Source organism: Monodon monoceros, unplaced genomic scaffold (assembly GCF_005190385.1).
Source record: "Monodon monoceros isolate NGI ecotype Baffin Bay Population unplaced genomic scaffold, NGI_Narwhal_1 Super_Scaffold_3, whole genome shotgun sequence".
Taxonomy (NCBI): Eukaryota; Metazoa; Chordata; class Mammalia; order Artiodactyla; family Monodontidae; genus Monodon; species Monodon monoceros.
This window is the reverse complement of record NW_021703780.1, coordinates 17,127,044-17,150,236: the sequence shown is the minus strand read 5'-3', so window position 1 is coordinate 17,150,236 and position 23,193 is coordinate 17,127,044. Positions and strand designations below refer to the sequence as shown.

The window sequence follows — 23,193 nt, the reverse complement described above, 5'->3', positions numbered from 1 at the left end:
GTAGCAGTTCAACAATTATATTCAGAACTAGCTCTCTCGAAATGCCAATTATAAATAATATTGGTTTCCTTCTCCAAATTTTCTTCAAAATTTTCAGTTCTCCTGTACATAATTTTTATATATAAAGTGTCAGTTATGATAGATGTCATATAGCTGCCACAGATAAAAATGCTCTATAAAATGATGTTGACAAAGAACAATCTTATACTTTAGTAATAATACCAAATGCTGAAGACATAATTAAACTACAACCCCGAAATTTTGTTATTGTTAGTGCAATTCTACTTTTGGAAACTTTTCACAATATACTGATCTTAAATTTAAAAATCCCTTTATGAGCATTATTGTATGATGTACATTTCCTAAAAATTAGAAAGCTACTTATATCCAACAATTAAGAACAGTTAAGTAACTTATGGTATACCCTTCAGCAGAAAATTAACACAGGGCTTAAAATGGTTAAAGAGCTCATGGAATAAAATCTCATGGAAAAATAAGGACACAAAATAGTTTTGAGATTACAATTAAGTAAAATATGCAGAGGTTAAAAGTCTGAAGGGGATAATTATTGTGTTAGGGTGAGAGGGTTATGAATTTTCTTTCTATTCACTTTTTCAAACATGTATTGTTTCTCCAATTATAAAGAAGCTAAATAAATATAAAGAATTTTAAGGGTAATAAAATGAGACAAAGAGACAAAACAGAAAGCATGCTAGATTAAATGGGGAAAAAAATGTTTATTTGCCATACGCACGAGTTTACATCATCCCTGAAAATAGTGTTCCGTATCACCAGCGCTGGGCATCCTCTCTCCCACCATCTTGAGAATCTCCCCAATATACTCACATACACTAAGCTCTTCACAATACACAGTGGAGTTCAGGGAAATGTTACCATAATGTACACAGAGAAGAGACTTTTGCCATACTACAGAAATTCTACTATTCTGGGAACTTAATTCCTTGAGATGAATTCAAAGATGAATTCTAAGCTTTTACCACGCTTTATCTCTAAAACAGAATTCTAACTAGTTTTCTATTTCCCTAACACAGCAGGATTATGTTTATGGAGAAAGTTAGTCTGACATGAAAAGATAACTCAGGAGTCCATATTCAGTTCATTCCTTAAACCAAGAGAAACCAAAATGTAAACAGACAAGTGGTGAAAACAAACTAAAATTCCCAAACATTCAGGTTCTGTTTGTTTAACATGAGAATGTTTGTTCAAAGATTATTAAATTTGCCAGTGGGGCAAGGACTTCACAGCAGAAAACAAGTTCACTACACTGAGAATACAGTATAAGAACCTATCAATTGGGCTTCCCTGGTGGCGCAGTGGTTGAGAGTCTGCCTGCTAATGCAGGGGACACGGGTTCCAGCCCTGGGCTGGGAGGATCCCACATGCCGTGGAGCAACTAGGCCCGTGAGCCACAACTACTGAGCCTGTGCGTCTGGAGCCTGTGCTCCGCAACAAGAGAGGCCGCCATAGTGAGAGGCCTGCGCACCGCGATGAAGAGTGGCCCCCGCTTGCCACAACTAGAGAAAGCCCTCGCACAGAAACGAAGACCTAACACAGCAAAAACTAATTAATTAATGAATTAATTAATTAATAAACTCCTACCCCCAACATCTTCTAAAACAAAAAAAACAATACAGCAAACCTTTCAGAGGTAATTATAATTATATAAAAAAAGAACCTATCAATAGTACATCAAATAAGGAAAAAACTCCAATAAGTCTCAATCCAGATGCCAATTTTTCATACAATTTTTTCTATGAGCATACAATATTTTTATATATATTTTTAAATTAATAGAGCCTCTTTAAAAGAAGATCATTACTAACCACAGTGAGTACAGCTATAACAGAATGGTGGGAAGGATGAAACACCACCATTTGGTCAACAAGTACTGTCTGAATGCTAACTCCCTCTGGGCATTTGTGAACAGTGATGTCCACAAAGAATAAGAAAGATACTATAGGAAGCAGTCATCCCCTGACTTCACAGAACTTACTGCCCAACAGGGAAAGAAGCACACCAACAACAGAAGTACAAAAGGAAGCTTCTTTCATTCAGTCAGTCACCAAACACTGACTGAAAGGATGCCTACTGTATTTCAGGCACCTTGGCAAAGGCTGGAGAAACATGGTGGGCGTTTAAAAGAAGACTGAAAAGCTGTCAGCGTGGAGCTAATAATTCAAAAAGAGAGATGGGCTGTATTCAAAAAACCACATAAGTTAACCCCAAAAATACAACTCTGTGAAATGCTGAGAGATCAAATGAAAGGTAACTGCATAGTAAGTGAAAGGAACCCAGAGACAGGATTATCGAGGCCTGCACAGAGCAGTCAGGTGAGGCTGAGAGAAGCGGTAATGGTGAAGCCACGTCTTGGGGCATGAGTAAGATGGAAGTGGGACATTCCAAAAAAGACACCTATATAGTATGATATGGCAAGAGATAGTGCTGGACACACAGACAAAGACCAGGCTATAATTAACGACCTTAAATTCCATACTATGGCTTTTTATTGTGTAATTTTTTCTTTTTAAATGAGAGAAGCTATAACATGTTTTCGCAGTAGGTTCAGATGTTACACAGACATGACAAAGTTTCCGTGGCAATAGGAAAAGTATGTTAAGGACAGCCAGAAGTGTAACCTAGCTTGTAAATAACCTAGACATAGAAAATAAAATGTGGAGCCATGACAAGCTTTAACAATGTACGACTGTCTTTCTTCATATCAGGTGCAAGCTTACCCCTATGATGCTCAGCCCTTTAAGGTAGTCCTGACGAGGCTGGGCTTGAGGAACACATCCAGCAAGCACTATTTTCTTGTTCTCCTCTTGAGCTTTTCTAAAAGATTGAAGAGAAAACAGTGTTAATTCTTTTCCTCACAAGCGTACCCTTGGAAACTGATGTTAGTGCACGTAAGTTCCCTAAAACATAACATGACCATCTAGCATCAAACAGGATTTTCTTACAACTGCTTCAAAAAAATGCATTATAATAAGACTTCTGAACTGTGTGTCTATTTAACACACCATAAACAACACAATGGCAGTCCGATCTGATAATGTCTTTCATTACAGCCTCATTATAAAACAAAAAATTTTACTTATATAGAACATTCAAGGATATAAATCGTTCTTGAAAACCACATTTTCCAGATAGACATTAGCCATTCAATTATTTTAAATCATTCATTATTTTAAATATTAATATTAAAACATACTATATGATTTCCCAGTCTTTTGTCTAGTATAAAAGTAAAATATACATTGAAAAAATTGAACAGAAAAGTAAGAAATAGAAGGTATAATACTCCCTCTCTCCTGAGAATTCACACATCTCCTCACTTCTGTTCCTCAGAGACTGTCTACAACTTATAGATTATTTATGCTTATGTCCAGACAATCCCTCTCATATGCAGGTATGATGTATAACTAGACCTCTGTTCACTATAAATACACAAAGATGAAACAATATTTTGTTTTACAACTTCCATCCAATACACCTTGTGTATTTTTCCTTTTGTTTCTTTAAAGATCAGCCTCACCCCTTTTTTTTTGTATTTTATTTTTTAATTGAAGTTTAGTTGAAGTATTATTGAAGTTACAGGTGTACAACATAGTGATTCACAATTTTTAAAGGTTATACACCATTTATAGTTACTATAAAATATTGGCTATATTCCCCATGTTACACAATATATCCCCATAGCTTATAGCTTTTTACTTTATACATAGTAGTTTGTACCTCTTAATCCCTTACCCCTATCTTGCCCGAACCCCTTTCTTCTCCCCACTGATAACCACTTGTTTGCTTTATGCATCTGTTATTTTTTTGTTAAATTCACTAGTTTGTTTTATTTTTTAGATTCCACATATAAGTGATATCATACAGTATTTGTCTTTCTCTGACTTATTTCACTTAGCATAATACCTTCCATGTCCATCCCTATTGTTACAAATGGCACAAATTTGTTCTTTTTTATGGCTGAGTAGTATTCCACTGTGTGTGTGTGTGTGTGTGTGTGTGTGTGTGTGTGTGTGTGTGTGTCTATACACCACATCTTCTTTATCCATTCAGCTGCTGAGGGACACTCAGGTTGCTTCCTTATATCAGCAATTGTAAACAATGCTGCTAAGAACATTGGGGATGCACATATCTCTTTGAATTAGTATTTATATATCCTGGATATATACCCAGCAGTGGAACCTCATCCTTTATAAAGGTTACAATGTGGGTATACTATAGCTTAACTATTTGTGTTCTGATAGGCATTTAGGTTATTTTAAATTTTTCACTATTACAAATTTTTTCACAATACACATGCATATAGACATATGCACACACATACACATACAAATACATGTGGATGGATAGATAATCTTTGAATATTTGAGACAGTATTTCTGGATTATAAAAACCTAGATGCGAAATCTATGCTAAATTTCCCTAACACAAATTCTAATAAGTAGAAACGTTGGTTCAAAGGTATACATGTCTGGTTATTTTATATTAGGCATTTCTTTACTTAGGAGGAAGCTGGGATATATTTTACGTGGGTGTTAATCATTTGTCTGGGCACACATGCATACAGCAAACATTGATTCTGTGCTAGAAGGCAGAGGTAAACCAAGCAGAGCTAACAACTTTTCCTAGAAACTATTCATATTCTTTACCCATTTATATTAAAATTTTAAGTCTTCAATTCTTTTTCAAGTATGTGGGTTTGGGACTTGAGATGCTTTGTTTACTTTTTTCCACTGGTTGCTCGGGTATTGTGTTTTGTACACCAACTGTGTTTCTGAGCCCCCCACCCCGGGCAATGTCTAGGTTTCTGAAACCAACTGAGAAAGCTAAGGGAATCAGCAGTCCAGTTTCTAGACTTGTAACTTTTAGACTACACCACCATGAAGTGAAAAGTCTCTATATCTGACACGCTTTTTTGTTTCTGTCAACTTTTTCCAGGCTACAAATTCAGAACTGAAAGCCTAAAAAAGGTGGCAGGGGATGGTTAACAGAACTAGCTACGGGTGATCAACAGCCACATCAAAACCCCTGGGAAGTGTGCAGAAAATGATTAAATGAACGAACGGGCAGAGGACAAAATACTAGTTTAACAGCATCCATAAGCATTTCACTTCCGTAACTTCTTAAAGTACTCTGGTATAACTTTTCCATTTGGAATCCTGAAAAAGCTTGTTAATAGAATCAAGAAAATCTGACGTTGGTAGATTGCTTAACATATCCAAGAGAATTACTGCCTGGCTCTGCCACTTGGTTTTACTTTTTTTTTTTTTTTTTTATCAGTACCAAGCACACCATTGCACACAAATAGTTTTCTTGTAGTAAATGTGAAATACCTTATCAAACAAAAAAATCTTTCCATTTACATTAATAACATGTACAAGGAAATAACATCTGGTTTCTTCACAAACTTTAGCTATGCACCTAGAATCACTGCCACATGTTCAAGGGTCTGTGAAGTCACCAATTATTAAATCCAAATTAAAAAGCTGGCTTCCAGGGTTTCCCTGGTGGCGCAGTGGTTAAGAATCTCCCTGCCAATGCAGGGGACACGGGTTCAAGCCCTGGTCCAGGAAGATCCCACATGCCGCGGAACAGCTAAGCCTGTGTACCACAACTACTGAGCATGCACTCTAGAGTCCGCAAGCCACAACTACTGAGCCCGCAAGTCACAACAACTGAAGCCTGCATGCCTAGAGCCCGTGCTCCTCAACAAGAGAAGCCACCGCAGTAAGAAGCCCGCGCACCGACCCGAAACGAAGAGTAGCCCCTGCTCGCCGCAACTAGAGAAAGCCCGCACGCAACAACAACGACCCAACGCAGCAAAAAATAAATAAAAATAAAATAAATTTATTAAAAAAAAAAAAAGAAAGCTGGCTTCCAGTAATGTGATTCAATTACTTAATTATTAAGCACGTCTAAGACATGATAGTGAGTGTTTAAGGGACCACAGTAAGAGGAGGATAGGCACTTTACACTCAACGAGCTTCTGGTTTATAATGGATGAGATGAGATGTAAAAGAACATAAACAACACAGCATCAAGTAAAATGCCCTAACATGACAGAAAGATGTACAGGCAACATACCATGAAGGGACAAAGAATATGCACACAGAAAAATACAGTAAAAAGCTTTATGAAAAACGTTGAGAGGATGTTAAGGGGAGACAGGAGTTGGAGAGGGTGAAATGGAGGCAGGAAAAGCTCCAGGCAGTTGTTACACCACGGACAAAGGCAAAAAGGGAGGAAGTTAGGGGAAAGCATTTCATTATAGAAAGAATTTCTATATAAGGGAGACATAGGGCTCATATTGTGGAAGGAGCCTTACAAAAAAGGCTGGACAGGCTCCAATGTAGTGGGCAGTGGGGAAAATTTAAATTTTGGTGGCAGAGTGGACACAGAGTAAAGCCAAACTTTGAGAACAGGACCCTGGTGGCAAGGTGCAAAATGAAATACACGGGGAAAAGAAGTCAGTGGTTGGGGAAATTCATTTAATACCCTAGGCAAAAGGATGTGAGGACCTGAACACATGTGGAGGATAAAAAAAAAAAAAAAGTTAAAAGGAGATGAGTTCTCCTGCTGGAATATACTTGAGAAACCCCAAGGATGAATCAAAGGTGATGTCAAGGTTTTGAGTCTGAGGCAGGGATTAACAGACATTTTCTAAAAAGAGCCAGAGAGTAAATTACTTCAGGCTTTGGTGATCACAGGCCTCTGTTGTAACTGCTTAACTCTGCCACCTTAGAGCAAAAGAAGATAGACACAATACTTAAACAAATGGGTACATCTCTGTTCCAATAAAACTTTTTTAAAAACAAGCAGCAAGGGCTTCCCTGGTGGCGCAGTAGTTGAGAATCTGCCTGCTAATGCACGGGACACGGGTTCGAGCCCTGGTCTGGGAAGATCCCACATGCCGCGGAGCAACTAGGCCCGTGAGCCACAGCTACTGAGCCTGCGCGTCTGGAGCCTGTGCTCCGCAAAAAGAGAGGCCGCGACAGTGAGAGGCCCGCACACGGTAATGAAGAGTGGCCCCCCGCTCTCCGCAACTAGAGAAAGCCCTCGCACAGAAACAAAGACCCAACGCAGCCAAAAAAATTAAATAAATAAATAAATAAATAAATAAAACAAGCAGCAGGTCAGATTTGGCCCGAAGGCCAGAGGCTGCCGATCCCTAGTCTAAGAAGATAAAAGAAAAGTGGTGCCACTAGCTGTCAGCAGAAGCTGAGTACTGGGATAGAAGGAAATTCCAATAGGACACACCCAATCTGAGGCTCTGCTAATGCCCATCAAGTCTCTGGGTGCAATTCAGCTGGCTGGCAATAGAGCTGGGGGTAGATTTTTGAAATGTATTCCAAAGTGATGGTTGATGACAGTGGATGCAACAATCCCTAAAGGTGTGGAGAGAATCCTTATTGAGTACAAAACTGTAAGGTTCTTTAGCAATGTAGAAGCATTCCCATAGGCTAAAAAATATTAGCGTCAAAAACAAAAAAAGGTAATATCACCACCAACAATACTATAACAGCAATAATAATCATGATTAGCATTTATATGTACTTCATCAAGGTCACCATTATATAGTTAGCTGTATAACATATTTGAAAACAGTATAGCCAATATACAACAACCCAAGGAAAGCGTTCTGCTGACTTTATCAACACTAGACCAGGTCATGAAAGAACAGTCCAAGACTGATTTTAGGGAGTAAGCAGAACACCAGAAAATTAAGAGGAAATTTCAAAATAGAGATGTTTAAATAATTTATTTAAAATATTATTTCATGCTTTTATTGAATTTGGCTTTAAAATGCTAGGGTAGACCAGAACTATAAGCCAAAAATCATGCCCCAGCTATGGAATATTGATGCTACACTCTGTGACCAAATAAAGTATCAAAAGTTTTAATGCAATTTCTCAAAGAGTGTTCTTGTTCTAAACATTCCTTTCTTACATCCTGTTCTTCTTGTTTAGTAAACTTTGCTCAGGTTCATAAGCCTGAAATAAGGCCTGAAAATTTTTTCTTTAGAAATGTACCCAGCACAGACATATTTTTTAAAGCCTTATCCTTCAACATATGAATGCTGATAAGAATAATACCTTAAGAAATTTAAAAATACTATAAATGTCCACGTTTTCATTTTAGATAGCCTTGAAATGTCAATTAAAATGAAAATTGAGTGCTCGCTTCGGCAGCACATATAGTAAAATGAAAATCGAATGTAAAGTTAATTCAATATAATCATTCATATTTTCTTGAAATGCATTTCTAAATTAAAACAGAGATGTATCCTTGTCTAGAGCATTAACTTGAGTAATAAAGAAAACATAATGAAACCTTTTCTTCTTTTCTGCCAAGCACCAAATGAAAGAAATAATTTGTACAGAATCTTAAAATTCACAGCATCATAGAAAACGCATAAAGATGATATAATATCATTATCTCACAGATGAGAAAATTGATATTCAAGAAGACGCAATGGTCGAGGTCCAAAGTTCCACACTCTGTGGATTTAGTGCTGGAGCTGGGATGAGCACCCAGGATCTCCTGAGTCCTTGAATTCTACATTTCAGAACATAAATCAAACTTGAGTTTTGATTGTGTAATAAACATTGGAGCAAACATTTCTTGATTAAAACAACACAGAAATTGACACAGATTATAATATACTGAATGTCTTCAAAGTAGAAACACAATTTAATATTTCACAGCTCTTGTTTTCCTGAGTCTGGTGAACAAAATCACAGTCTAATAGAAGAGTAGTAAATTCATGGATCTATCAAGAAAAACTCAGTTCTCTATAAGTAGCAGATAAAGAGGAAATGTTGCTTCTTCTCCATGTTCATTTCTCTTATATCCTTCCTGCAAATTGATATTTAACCTATATAAAAATACTCATAGTAATATCTGTCTTCAATCAAAATTTTCTTTTATGAAAAAGTATTCTTAAATATACATCTGATTTTTTAATTTCTAAATGTATATTCATACCCCTCTAAAAACAGCAGTACTGGAAGAAGGGTCAAAACCAATCTGTTTCTATGCAAAGCAAGCACTCTTAACTACTCTGCAAGTGAGTACTGTCTGCATTCAAATACTCAAGTGAGAGGACACTATTTTAAGTATTTATGTGCAGGCATGTAGCCATGTGAAACTCATAAAAACACCTCAGCAGATAATCTAAGATAAAACAACTAAGGATCTATGTTTGTGATCTATTTCCATAACCACGATGCCCTTCTTTTAAATTTTGGAACAACCAGTCAACGAGGAAAGAGTTGGCAGCAACAATGCAACTGTCTCCATACATGACTGTTATCAAGACTTGCAGAGTTAGGCTAGGAGGCACCAAAAGTTGAAAATAAAGTTACTCTAAGTCTTGATAGGATTTATCAGTCTAAAAATATAATGCAAACAGATATATTCAAATAGGTAGCTGGGGCTGTCTGGAGACATTCAAATCCAAAGTAACTGGGGTTTAATCTCAGGGTCACAATACTGAATATTATTTTAACCAACAAAGCTAAAAACGTAATTGCACATTTTATGCCCCATGAGAAGAAAGAATGTTACCACACGGGGAATGGTCTTCATTGCACTAGAAAAGAGGAGTCCAAAGGGTAAAAGTTTCTCAACACTTAGTAACAGTGGCAAAGTAGGCACCTGAGGCAGATTATCAGTACAATAGTTAATCCTTTTAGACACAGCAGTCATTTCTTTAAAGTGTATCTGGATATAACAACTTGCCATTCCCTGATGAACTGGCCATATAAAACCAGTGAAGAAATTCCCACTTGATTTCAGGTTCAATAGGTTTCCTTTATTGTGCTTACTGCAATACAAGTTCCTGGGTTCACCTATAAGAACTATTATTTATTTAAAAGTCAATAATTCGGCATTTTATTTTTCCATTCTACCATTCAGTCACTCACCACATGCTAAACACAAGGGAACAAAAAAATAAAAGGATAGTCTCTACCCTCAAGGTGTTCTCGCAATCTAGTGAGAAAAGGAAGAAATAGGCCTTACAACCCAGGTTTTTGCGTGCAGGGGAAGAACAGAGATGCCGAGGCAGCGAGGACAGCTGCGAGCAGCCCTGTGGGAGAAGAAGCATGTGCCCATGTAAAGAGACCCAAGGGTACCCAGTTATGAAGGAGAGGTAGCTTCTCTGAATGCAGGGCTGTGGAACGCTGACTCCCAGTGAAGTCCCTGAGGGACCACGGCAGGGACACAGAGGGGGCTGAGCAAGCAGGACTAGAGACTTCCTCTTCCTCCTACATCCTGTTCTACCTATCAAGAGTCTGTGAAATATTTTGTCTGAAGAAAGGATTCTGTGACTTTAAGAAAGATGGTGAGAACAGGGCATGGACTTTTTTTCTTCCCAGCTTCATTGAGGTATAATTGACAAGGACATAGACTTCTGTGAAGAGGTTAACAGCGTAAGGAAGGTTGGTTCATTATAGAAAAGGGAATTTCAATGAGAAGTATAAAAATGTTTTTTTAAAAAGCTATAGGGGAAAAGTGATGGGGGAAGGGGGAGAGACCAAAGACAGGAGGGATGGCAAGAAGTAGGAAGAAGAACCTCCTGCAGAAATCAGAAAATGGGTGACTTGTGCTTGCACGCTCACGAGAGGATAAGAAACACAGTGAGAAAGCACCAGGTGGGCCTGGGTAGCCTCATGCTCCAAAGGGAATCAGGTTCAGAGAATGGGAAAGATTCCTTAGGCTTACAGGAAGATGCTTCTCTCTGAATCCTGCCAGGGATTCTGAAAGGAAATATTCCAAATTGTAAATAATAGTTATCTCGGTTGGATAAGGAGTTAAGAAAATAAAGAAGACACTCATAACACTGTTTTCAAAAGCCTGACACCAAAACAGGGCAAGGGAAAGATTCCCCAGCATCTGTGGTAAGGCACCGGGACCAGCTTCTCGGGAGCCATCATGTTGGGATAAAGACCAATTTCAGAGGATTATGTGCCATATTCCTCCCTATCTACCTCCCTAACTTACTTTAGGTAAACTCACAGTGCTCCCCAACATTCCCAGACATCCTCTTGGATAGGAAGGTTGCCCAGTTAAATAAATTTTACCCAAATGTTTAATATTTTCTACAATATTCCTTATAAATGGTCATGTGGCTTCTGCTTTACTTCCTCAATGGCAGGAACTTCATTACTTCAAAATTTCCTGTTTAATCACTGTACACATGTTTTTGTCCATATGTTCTTCTTATTAAACTCTACCTCTAGGTAGCTTCCACTTATTCATTCTAATTTGCCTTCTTTCACCTCCCAAAGCTTTATTCCCTACACATTGGCCTACATGCCAGGCAAAACATATGTAACCATTCTCAAGGAAATGTTTCTAAAATACATGGCATGCTTACATTTCTTATTACACAAGATACAGTGAATCTAACTGAACGTATAGTTGATTGCCTTAAATAATCACAGTAGATATAGAATTTCACATCTGTAAGAGACAAGCAAAATTTTCTAGCCCTATCATTTCACTTATAAAAGAGGAAACTGAGGATTAGAAGATTAAACAGATTGCCCAAGGTCAAAGTAAAGACAGTACTGGCAGTCATCCATCACTGCCCTTTGCCTTGATATAATGATGTCCTAAGCCAGGGGTTACCAAGATCCATAAGGTTGTATGGCCCCATAATAAATAATCTCAGTAAGCCATATATATTGATTCTTCTCTTTCTGTTGTGTCAGCTATTACTTCTCAATATATTTCTAACTTGTCTATTCAATCTACCACCACCATTTCTAATTGCCATGACAAAAATTTCTGGAATAAATGACAACAATCAAAAACTTCATTTTATATATGATTTTCACAAATTCATTAATGAAATATTTTGTGTCTATTATGTGTACAATACATGCTTAGAGGTCTGTCAGATACCAAGAGGAATTTGTGCCTCAAGGAATACACAGGAAGTTAAAAAGACCAAAAAAGAAAGTTTGAAATATGCAAACTGAACAGACATAGAAATCAATATTTTAAGTACAAGGTTAGAACATCAAAAAGAACAAATAAATTTACAGAGCAGTGGTTACCAAACTTTTTTTTTTAATTTATTTAATCTTTTTTATCTTTGGCTGTGTTGGGTCTTCGTTGCTGCGCACGGGCTTTCTCTAGTTGCAGCGAGCGGGGGCTACTCTTTGTCGCGGTGCACAGGCTTCTCAGAGCAGTGGCTTCTCTTGTTGCAGAGCACAGGCTCTAGGCACGTGGGTTTCAGTAGTTGTGGCTCACGGGCTTAGTTGCTCTGCAACATGTGGGATCTTCCCGGACCAGGGCTCAAACCCATGTCCCCTGCATTGGCAGGCAGATTCTTAACCACAGTGCCACCAGGGAAGCCCCACCAAACTTCTTATCAAGGTACCAACCAGTTAAAAAAAAAAGAGATGGACCTCAAATACATAAATACATACAACTGTATATAAATCATACACATGGAGTACTATATTAATGTATTATGTACATTATAAAATATACCTTAATATTATATTTTTTAAGTGAAATGCTGCAAAATAACTTTAGTGCTCTGAGTTCAAATGGGAGGAGTTGTTGCAGGCTCACATAAAGGATTAGTAGGCCTCATAATATCTAGTGTAATGTTATCATTCACCTAGAACTTTCTTTTCTCATTTAAGGGGACCAGAATATGCCACCCCAAAATATGCCACTTTGGAATAAGAATTCTTTTGAGATGAAGGCAATTAAGAAACAGCAGACTCAGGAAAAAAGCTCTCTCCCCTCTCCCATCTGGATAAAAGCAGGACATAAATTTCCATTTGTAAAGGTGTCTCCCTCTCTAGTACCAGGAAGAGAACTACTCCAGAGACAGCTCTTATCACCAGACTTTTACCTTCATAACAAGCCTTACTAAAAAGCCTTATTTATCATATATTTCCTAATCACCTTCTCATAATTTACACCTCCCCAATAAGCCCCTTTTTCCTTTGTCTAAACTCTTCTCCACTCTTTACCCCCTTTGTTAAGATGGTATATAATCACCAAATTCTAACTCCTGCATACTTGCATAATTACAACTGTTTTGTTTTGTTTTTCCCGTTAGTCTGTCTTTTATCACTTTGACTCACATGTCCCAGTTGCTGAACCTAAGAGCATACATACAAAGAGATGTATGTATTGTTTTCCCTACCCTACATCATGAAGTGTAAGGTTCAGTGGATTTTTTTATGTAACTTGAAGATCCAAGGCAAAGTAAGATGAGTGAGACTAGTGAAAATCAGACCACTGTATATATGATACCTCACTACATTTAAAACTGCATTTAGATATATACGGAATCTACAAAAATGGTACCGATGAACCTAGTGGCAGGGCAGGAATAAAGATACAGACGTAGAGAACGGACTTGAGGACACGGTGGGGATGGTAGGCTGGGAGGAAGTGAGGGAGTAGCATTGACATATATACACTACCAAATGTAAAACAGATAGCTAGTGGGAAGCAGCTGCACAGCACAGGGAGATCAGCTCAGTGCTTTGTCACCACCTAGAGGGGTGGGATAGGGAGGGTGGGAGGGAGGCTCAAGAAGGAGGGGATATGGGGATATATGTATACAAATAGCTGATTCACTTTGTTGTACAGCAGAAACTAAGACAACACTGTAAAGCAATTATACCCCAATAAAGATGTAAAAACAAACAAACAAAAAAAAAACTGCATTTAGGACTTGCACAGCATTTAGTATTTGAATCAATTATTTTCTTCTTGATAAGCTAGTTAATGTAAGTAAAACACTCCTTCCTTAAAAGGATTAACATTAAAAAAAATAACCTAAAGTATATGACATGTATATTCCTATTATGGAGATTATCCCCATAAAATGAAAAGCAAATCTGTAATTACTTCACCTCCCTAAGATCAAAACACCGATACTCTACTCATAGCAAACACTTTAGACGGTAATACCCTTCAACAGAGGAAAGGAACAAAGAGAGAAAGGAAAAAGAAGTTTTTTTAAAAATAAAATTCCGAGGTGCATCAGTATATAGGAAGACCTTAATAAAGTGCCACTGAAAAGAGATGCCCTGATCAGCTGTTACATTTATTCAATTCACCATCCAATTTTCACATTTCATTATAGTTTACTCTAATTATCACATTCACCAAGAAAGACCAAAATTAAATTATGACAGGAATCTATATTTTGAGCAAGGAACGAGGGAAATTTACAGTTCTGGTTCCAATTAACAATGGGATTACAGGACTTCCCTGGTGGCGCAGTGGTTAAGAATCCGCCTGCCAATGCAGAGGACAGGGGTTCGAGCCCTGGTCTGGGAAGATCTCACATGCCACGGAGCAACTAAGCCCGTGCGCCACAACCACTGAGCCTGTGCTCTAGAGCCCACGAGGCACAACTGCTAAGCCTGCACACCTAGAGCCTGTGCTCCGCAACAAGAGAAGCCACCGCAATGAGAAGCCCACGCACGGCAATGAAGAGTAGCTCCCGCTCACCGCAACTAGAGAAAGCTCGTGTGCAGCAACGAAGACCCAGTGCGGCCGAAGACCCAATGCAGCCAAAAATAAATATAAGTAAATAAATAAATTTATTTTTAAAAAATGGAATTACAGGGATAAAAGTTCTGAAGGAAAATGCATACTTGGTCTTATTTAGAGTTCCAACCTGAATACAATTTGAGCTACAGTACTATTAGATCCCAACCTGGTTTCTGGTGGGAGACCCAGAAAAAATTAGAATTTAGAACCGACTTATACAGTCTGAGTAACAAGCTGTTGTAAACACTTATAAAAGGTTCCTAAACAAAATTTTCAAGTTTTTACATCTTTTTCAAAGTCACTTTTCCAAAGAGGCATTAGTTAATGGAAAAACTGATCCCCTGGAGGAGGTAACAGAAAAGTGCTTTGTTATTTAAAATAATACAATTAAAAAGTGGCCAAGCAAGAGACACTTGTGCCCTGGAAAAGATAAGAATCTGCGGAGTTGTGTCTTTGGCTAATTTACACCTACAGGACTGAGGCAACAGAAGAGACTAAGTCAAGCTGCTTAACTGTGTTTCAGCCAGCTCTAACTCCTGCGTGATCAAGAGGTTTCACTGGAGGCGCAAGAGGCAGAGAATATCAGTATTTCAGGGCACTATTAAAAAACTTATTTTTAACATATTCTACTTGAACTAGCTAATTCAGAAGGAATTATCAGTACTGTTCTTATGGCAAATGATTTACAATCTTCAGCACTGACCTACAGTATTGATACTATATCAATAGATATATATCAATAGCTCTTCCAATAGATTTCTCTCCCCTACAAGACTATAAGCTCCCTAAGGGCAATGCCTAGATATGATTCATTTTACACACCTCACAGTACATTTTCAAGAAACCTCTTACAATTTAATAAACGAATGAAAAACCAATTAACAGAAAATAACATAGAATCAATCATTAACTAAAACTGTGATTAAGAGCCATGCTTATGTCTCTTAAAATTTAATAAGGCCAACACTAAGCAGGAATCCACCTTTTTCATCATCAGAAACAGATAATCCAATCAGAGGAACTACCTTCGATGAGTGGCAACACCATTTATGTACATTTGAATTTTATGGTAAGTCCTCAGACTCTTTCACAAATCAAATAAACAATTCATAAGAATTACTATCATATTCTTAAGAACAATTTTCTTAGTGTTTAAACAGCACAGTTTTCCTTTCTCTCTCCTTTGTCCCCTCCATCACTCTTTCTTTAAAATTTTTTTTAAATTTTTCATTTTATCTTCAGAAAAGTAATACAGCTATTAGTTATAATTACTCTGACCTCAGTTCAGAAAGGTACTGATCACAAATACAACTTTTTTTTTTTTTTAACTTCACAAGAAAAAAAGATTTTTTTATAGCAGCAACCAACATAGCTGGTCACAGACAAACCTTGGAGCCACTACTCAACTCTAGTCCCAGAAAGCAAAGCAATTTCAGTGAAACAAACACTGTCTTCTACGTGAAAATGCCCCATTTATCAACATCAATGTACAAAACAAAATCCATTTTGATGGGGAAAAAAAACTGTCAAGTTTTTCCTGTTTGCAATGCCAGCAAAGGACAAACTTCATCACCCTGATACCAACGTCAGACTGACATCAATTCAAATTATCAACAGAAATAACCAAGCAAATGACATTTACCATTTAGCAACACGACTTAAACCAACACGACTTAAACCATAGTAAACTAAAGAGAGGATTTCTTCATTATTACTTCATTATTATCAGCAGAGTCATACAGAGACTACAGGCTCCCTCTGAGCCACACGAAACATGTTCAGAGTGTCTCTTCCATGTTCAATGTTGTTGCCACGGGGAACAGAAAAAACAATGAAAAGGCTGTATGTATACACGAAAAACAACACAGAGGACTGCAGCAATTTTAAAAATTTTATTTAATCAACTAATACTTATGGAACAATCACTATGTAGCAAGTATGAAATATGTGGGGTGAAAAATTACATACGTTAAGGATGAAAAGAAAGATTTGGTGTGCTTTAACTCTATACCCCTATTAATTATCCATTTCCCTTTATATGTAGAAACAAAGCATGTCATTCTTGGGGTGCTTTTTTAATTATTAAGGCTAGCTGACATCCGTAGTTAATTTAAAGGTTCCATTTCCCTCTGGAGATTCTTCTCTGAATTCTACTGAAATCAATGAATTAATTGGCCCTTTAAGTAACTATATTTTACTAATGCACAGGAGTATACACATACATACCTATATATATATATATATGAGAAAAAGAGAGAAAACCAACACTCTATTAGACTGATATTCCCTCATTTTTATCTCAGAACTAATAAGGTACTACATATTACCTGTATTTTTACACATGAAAAAAAAATTAGACTGTTATGGTCACATAAATAATATTAAAAAATCCTTAATCTGAAGCTAGAAAAAAAAGAAATGGGACTTGAAAGAAATAAGAGAATTACATTCAGAATTACTGCAGAAAAATTGCTGTGCAGGAGCATGTTACAACTGGAACCACGGCAGCTGCTGTCGCCAGTGCCTCTTAAAATACAAAACATAGGTGTGGAAATTTACTATATTCTTACACCTTCTAAAAGGTAAAGCCAGGGCTTCCCTGGTGGCGCAGTGGTTGAGAGTCCGTCTGCCGATGCAGGGGACGCGGGTTCATGCCCCGGTCCGGGAAGATCCCACATGCCACGGAGCGGCTGGGCCCGTGAGCCATGGCCGCTGAGCCTGCGCGTCCAGAGCCTGTGCTCCGCAGCGGGAGAGGCCACAACAGTGAGAGGTCCGCGTACCGCAAAAAAAAAAAAAGGTAAAGCCAAATTATGTACTTTGATCCCAGCAGAGAGCTGAGATGACCAAATGAACAGAAACACCTCTGCACCTTCCCAAAATTCCAGAGAAGACATAATTTATACATGGGAAAGGGAACATGAGTAACTGAAGTCATGGAGCATTTGTGTAAAACTTTAAAAAAAAAAAAGTGACTTTTCCAAAGAAAACCTATAAATCAAAGGTGAAAGGAGCCTAGAAAAAGCTGATCTCCATAATTAAAGATGGGCAAACAATGATTTGAGTCCCCTGTCCTCACAGCAATTGGCTTCCAGAGTCACCCACAAGTTATGACCTCAAGTACAGCTCCCAACATAAAAGTAGAAGGTCTTATATGTGCACCTGTGAGCATTAGCACTGTGACCAGGTAAGCAGAGCAGTGCCACCGAATGACTTAAAGCCACCACAGGGCCACAGTCACCACACCTGAAAGAACTCCCATATTCTCAAGAGGAAGCCATTCCTCAGCCAATGGTGATCTTATCATCCTTTCTATCACCCCCTAAGCAAACAACTAGAATCAGAGATCCTAAAAATAGAACCACATTTACTGTATTAACACACTGAAAAAGAAAAACCAAATGATCATCTGAACAAAAGCAGAAAAAGCATTTGACAAATTTCAAAATCCATTCATGAAAAAAGTCTCAGCAAACTAAAATTAGAGAACTTCCTCAAATTGATAAAGGATATCTATAATAAACCTACAGCTAATATCATGTTTTCTCCCTAAGATGAGAAACAAGGCAAGGATACCCATTCTTACCACTTTTAGTCAATATTATAATGGAGGCCCTTGCTAAGGTATAAGGAAAGAAAAGGCATACAATCACAGAGAAAAGGAATCAAAAGGGTTTCTTCACAAATGAAATGATCGAATACGGATAAAATCCTAAAGGAATAAAAAGCTACTAGAACTAACAAGGTAGTTCAGCAAGACCACAGGATTCAAAAGAAAGTAACAATTACTGAAGACAGGCAAAGACAATCTATCATATGAATAAGATGAGTTCCTGATGAAGAAAAAGAAACCCAAAGGCAAGGGAAGGGAATACTAAAAATTATAATCCAAGAAAATTTACATGAAAAAATTTAAAAGTTTTGTCCATATGTTGGAAGATTATACTATATACCTGAGAACATTACCCCAGAACAATAAGAACAACCAACACCAAGACACATTCTAATAAAATTACTGGACTTTAAGAAAAAGAAAAAACTCCTTTGAGCTTCTAGGCAAAAAGAACGCATTACTTATAAGGAGGGAAAAAAATTACACTGCCACCAGACTTTGAAACCAGTGAGAGGCCCGCGTACCAGAAAAAAAAAAAAAAAAAAAGAATACCAGGGTCATGTCAAAAGGACACAGAAATCAACCTGAAGGGGATCACAGTGGCCAAAGACAGGACAATCTGAACTTGGGTAAGAATCGCAATTGACTGAAGCCCAAATATGTTTAAAATCATGAGTTTCTAATCATACTTTAAAAAAAAGGGGGGGGGGACTATCCGTTACCTTCTGAGAATGATAGGATCCAATTTATTATCTTAGAAATCGGGTAAATAAGGGAATCTAGAATTTATCCTGCCTTTCTCTATAAACTCTACCAGTGAGTAAATAGCTGATGAGGGGAGACATCTCCTTATCAAATTATTACAGCTAATCTCTGACAAGATGATATAATAGAATGTCATCATTTTCCAAACCCCAAAGAAATAATGACTCACGGCGTTATACGTCAACGGCTGGTAGCATCGAAAACAGAGAAACCACCACACATTACGAGCCTCCCAATGAAAGAATACAATTCAACCTAAAATCCTGCCAAGGCTCTATAACAAGCTGCCAATTTGCAACAAAAACAGAGGACAGAGGAAGGTACTGAACTGCACTTGAATATGCAATCAGCAAAATCTGGACTATGGAGAGCTCGCAGGTCAAAAGGCCCAAGTTCTTCAACAGGTAAGTTATAAGGAAAAGAAAGAGCTAGAAGGGGAACCTATTGATTAAGAGAGATTTAAAATACACTTCAGGTGTTTTTCTTAAATGGGCAAGATTTAACTGCATTGTCTAAAAACAAAACGTGGGTGATAAAGCCATAAGGGATAAAGCCATACAGAAGTGATTATTATAAAAGTCAAGACAGTGCTCATCTGTGGAGGTAGGGAGAGAGCTGTGACTGTGACGGGGGACGTAAAGGGGTTTCCAGAGTGGCTAGCAATGTTTTATTTCTTGAACTGGGGGGACAGTGACAGGGGTCTCTGCTCTAAAATAGTTCCCTAACCTATACGTTGTTCTGCAATTTTAAAACTTATCATTGTATTTTACAACAAAGTTAAAATAAATCTCTAATAAAAAATACTCTAGAACTAAATAACCAGAGATTTCCCAGTAAACAAAAAGGGGAAGAGAAGTAAAACTGTGGTATCCATCTCTAAAGCCTTTTCAAACTCCCTATATCTCAGAACCCACATGAAAGCGGTTTTAACCTGTGGTATGTAAACAGGATGTCACAGTTAGCTGGAAGAACCCCGATGCACGCTTGTAGAAACAAAACTGTATGTTGTCCCCTGACCATCTTTGTTGGAGGTAAATGGAATGACACTGAAAAGACCAAGTAAGTCAGAATCATTACTGAAGACATTCCAAGAGAACATCACAAAACTTGTTTATTTTCTATATTTTGCGGCAATTAATTACCATTTATACCACTGAAAGGACAGGAAAATTAAAAAGCATGAAGAGTGCACAGAATGCACCTCTGTCTGCTCTCCTGTACTGTATATGGGCAACTTCTCTCGTTCTTTCTGCAAACACAACTGTGAGATTTAAGTGGCAGGGCGTTTCAAGAAGGAAAATCTGACGCTGTCCAGAGACCTAAATTCAGGTCCCAGCTGTACCATGAATTGACAGCAAGACAAATCGTCTTTGTCTCTGAGCCTTAATTTTCTCACATATACCTGAAAATGGTTAAACAAGATGAACCCTGATACGTATTCCAGCACTAAAAATCTTGGTTGACGTAAGAAATATCTGCCCCCAAAAGGTAGCATTTGCCCCCAAGATTAAGAAAAAATACCACAGTGGCAAATAACATCGTTAGAAATTTTTTTCTTTCTCAATTAGTAAATTGAGAAAAATTTCTTTGAAAATTCCCCCCAAAAAGCTGCAATGTATGTTCAATCTTTTTACACCCAGCTGATCTGTAATAGACTTGAAAATTAGCAAATGAAAATATAAGAAGAAAGTTCACTTTTAATATTTTAAATTCTGGTTTATGCTTTCACGTATCCGTTTGTAAAACTGTGGTAAAAGGGAAAGTTTGTGGCTTTAAAAAGTTAGAATAAAATAAAAGAAAGCAGGCAATAAATTCAGTTTCCTTCCTCCCACCTCCAGTTTTGCAATGTTCAAATTTCAACCCCACACGTCAAAATCTCGAATAATACTCAAGTCACTACGTTAAGTCCCTAACAGAAAAGAAATAAGAAATAAGAAAACAAGAAATGAATGCCCCTGTAAGGTGAAACCCAAGAGTCTAAAGGATGGTCCATGTCTTCTAGAGAATAACAAAAATTATCATCATGACAACAGGATTTTGCTTTTTATACTGCTTTAGGCTTTTCCAGAGCAATTTTCACATACATCACATGCTGCCTCATGAAATCTTCAAGAACCTGTGAGGGATTCTTACTTTACAAAATGAGGAAAATGAAGTTCAGAGAAGCAAGCTAAAAAATGGAATACAAGAATAAAAGAGGAGTTAACATTGGTATCTACTCCTTAAAGCAAAAAGGATACTCTGAAGTACTCAAAGAAAACAGAAGAAATGCAGGAGATCTGTACACCTACTGAAGGAGAAGGACAAGACTTCACTTAAAACCTGAACAAAAGCATGTCTCCACTCGGTCACTTTCACTAGGGGGGTAGGTAGGCCACTGGAGCTTCAGAAGTTGGAACACTTCACTGTATTAGGAATGCATTTTCAACTACTCCCAAGTCCTGGAAGCAAGCAGATGCTGCAAAACATAACTAAACTCCACGAAACCATCTTCCCTCTCTACCACTGAAAAATTAAAGAACTACAACAAGGAGAAGGACCAAAACATAAGGTTACTAAATTTCAAATCCCCACCCTCAAAAGGCGGTAGGAGGGGAGAAGGCAGAATCTGATTTATACCATACAAGTCCTAGTGAAATTCGGTTCTCCCTGTTGAAATAAAATGTATGGGCATAGATTGCTAACGACCATAACAACAACAAAAACTCAACAGCTAAGGGAAGAATATATTTCCTAAATATTATTTAGAAAATAAAGCAAACATTTTATATTGCTCTAACATGGCCTCTCTCCGTTAAGGTTCTCAGCAAATGACCTCGCTTCTCATTTCACTGAAAAACAGGCAATCAGAAGAGAATTGCTCTTTCTTTCCACCACTGCATCTATTAAACTACCTGCTCTGTACCAACATCTGTTAAAATAAATCCACTGTCCTTACTGCCATGTAAGCCCAATGCTTCTGCTTGTGTGCTAGATCCCGGTCCCTCTTGTATACTCTGCTCCCATAATTACCCTCTTTCCTTCTACTAAGCAATTTTTACCTCTATAAAGGATCATATCCAACAGCATATAAATACGCAGTAACATCCAATCTTAGAAACACAAAAAAACACTCCTTTGATTCTAAACCTTTCCCCACACAGCTTTAGCTCCATTTCTGCTTCCCTTTATAGCAAACCTCCTTTAAGATGCAATCTGTACTCTGTCTCACTCTCTCATTCCATTTTAAGTCCACTCAAATCAGTCCTATATCCCCACCTCTCCACTGCAGCTGCTCATCAAGAACCACCACCAGCTCACTCCCTCTTGACAAATCTAGCCGATCAATTCTCAGTCTTCATCTGACTCAATCTCTCAGCAGTACTTACACAGCTGATCAATCCCTCTTCTTGAAACACATCCTTCACTTGCCTGCTGAGACAAAACACTCTCCTGGTTTCTTCCACCTCGACTGAGCCTCCTCTGCTGGATCCTAGACCTTGGTCTTCTTCTCTACCTACCCTAATTCCCTAGGTGAACTTCTTTGGTCTCATGGCTTTATATACCAGGATAAGGATTCCCAGGTACCTCTCTCAAACCTCAACCTCATATATACAAACATATCAACTCAGGTATCTTGTAAGCATCTCAAATTAAGCATGATCCAATCAGAATTCCTGATCTCCCCCCTGCAAAACAAGTGGAAAAAATTTGTCTTTTCTATTAAATGCTTTATAAATATCCTATAAATCATTTTCCTTACACTTAGGTTTTCTTTCTTTTTTTAAAGAAGTGAGGGTAAATTTTATTAAAAGTTCATATATGATCAAAATTAGTATCACAGATGGATTTTTAAAATAGCCTGCTAATATAGATAATATATTTCTCACATTTGGGTTTTACAGTAACCAACCCACATAGGTGACTCTGATTTCTCTCATGTACTCACCTTGTAATATTTTGTGATAAGGTATTTTAAAGGCTCAATAAAGAATATGCCTGAAATTTTTATTTCAATTGTAATTATTACATTTTTGAACTTAGATTTTGTTTTGTTTTCAGCAAGATGAGGAAAGAGAAAATTAAAACATAAGGCAATATCAATTATAAATTCTTAATTAAGAATTACCATTGTACATTGTATGAGTCCTAGTTCATCAAGAATTTATTTGTATAAGTCAGGAAGAGAAAAACAAATACCGTATGCTAATGCATATATATGGAATCTAAAAAAAAAACAGTACTGATGAACCTAGGGGCAGGGC

At 37.5% G+C, this 23,193-nt stretch overlaps 1 protein-coding gene across 5 annotated transcripts in view; it reads right to left on the bottom strand.

The window, feature by feature from the left end:
• CDKAL1 (CDK5 regulatory subunit associated protein 1 like 1) overlaps positions 1–23,193 on the bottom strand; it is a 649,567-nt gene that overhangs the window by 482,458 nt on the left and 143,916 nt on the right. For all 5 annotated transcript variants that reach the window (XM_029243200.1, XM_029243201.1, XM_029243202.1 and 2 more), the window contains one exon: positions 2,757–2,853. In XM_029243200.1, the coding sequence (XP_029099033.1) occupies positions 2,757–2,853 (97 nt within the window). The remainder of the gene's footprint in view (positions 1–2,756; positions 2,854–23,193) is intronic.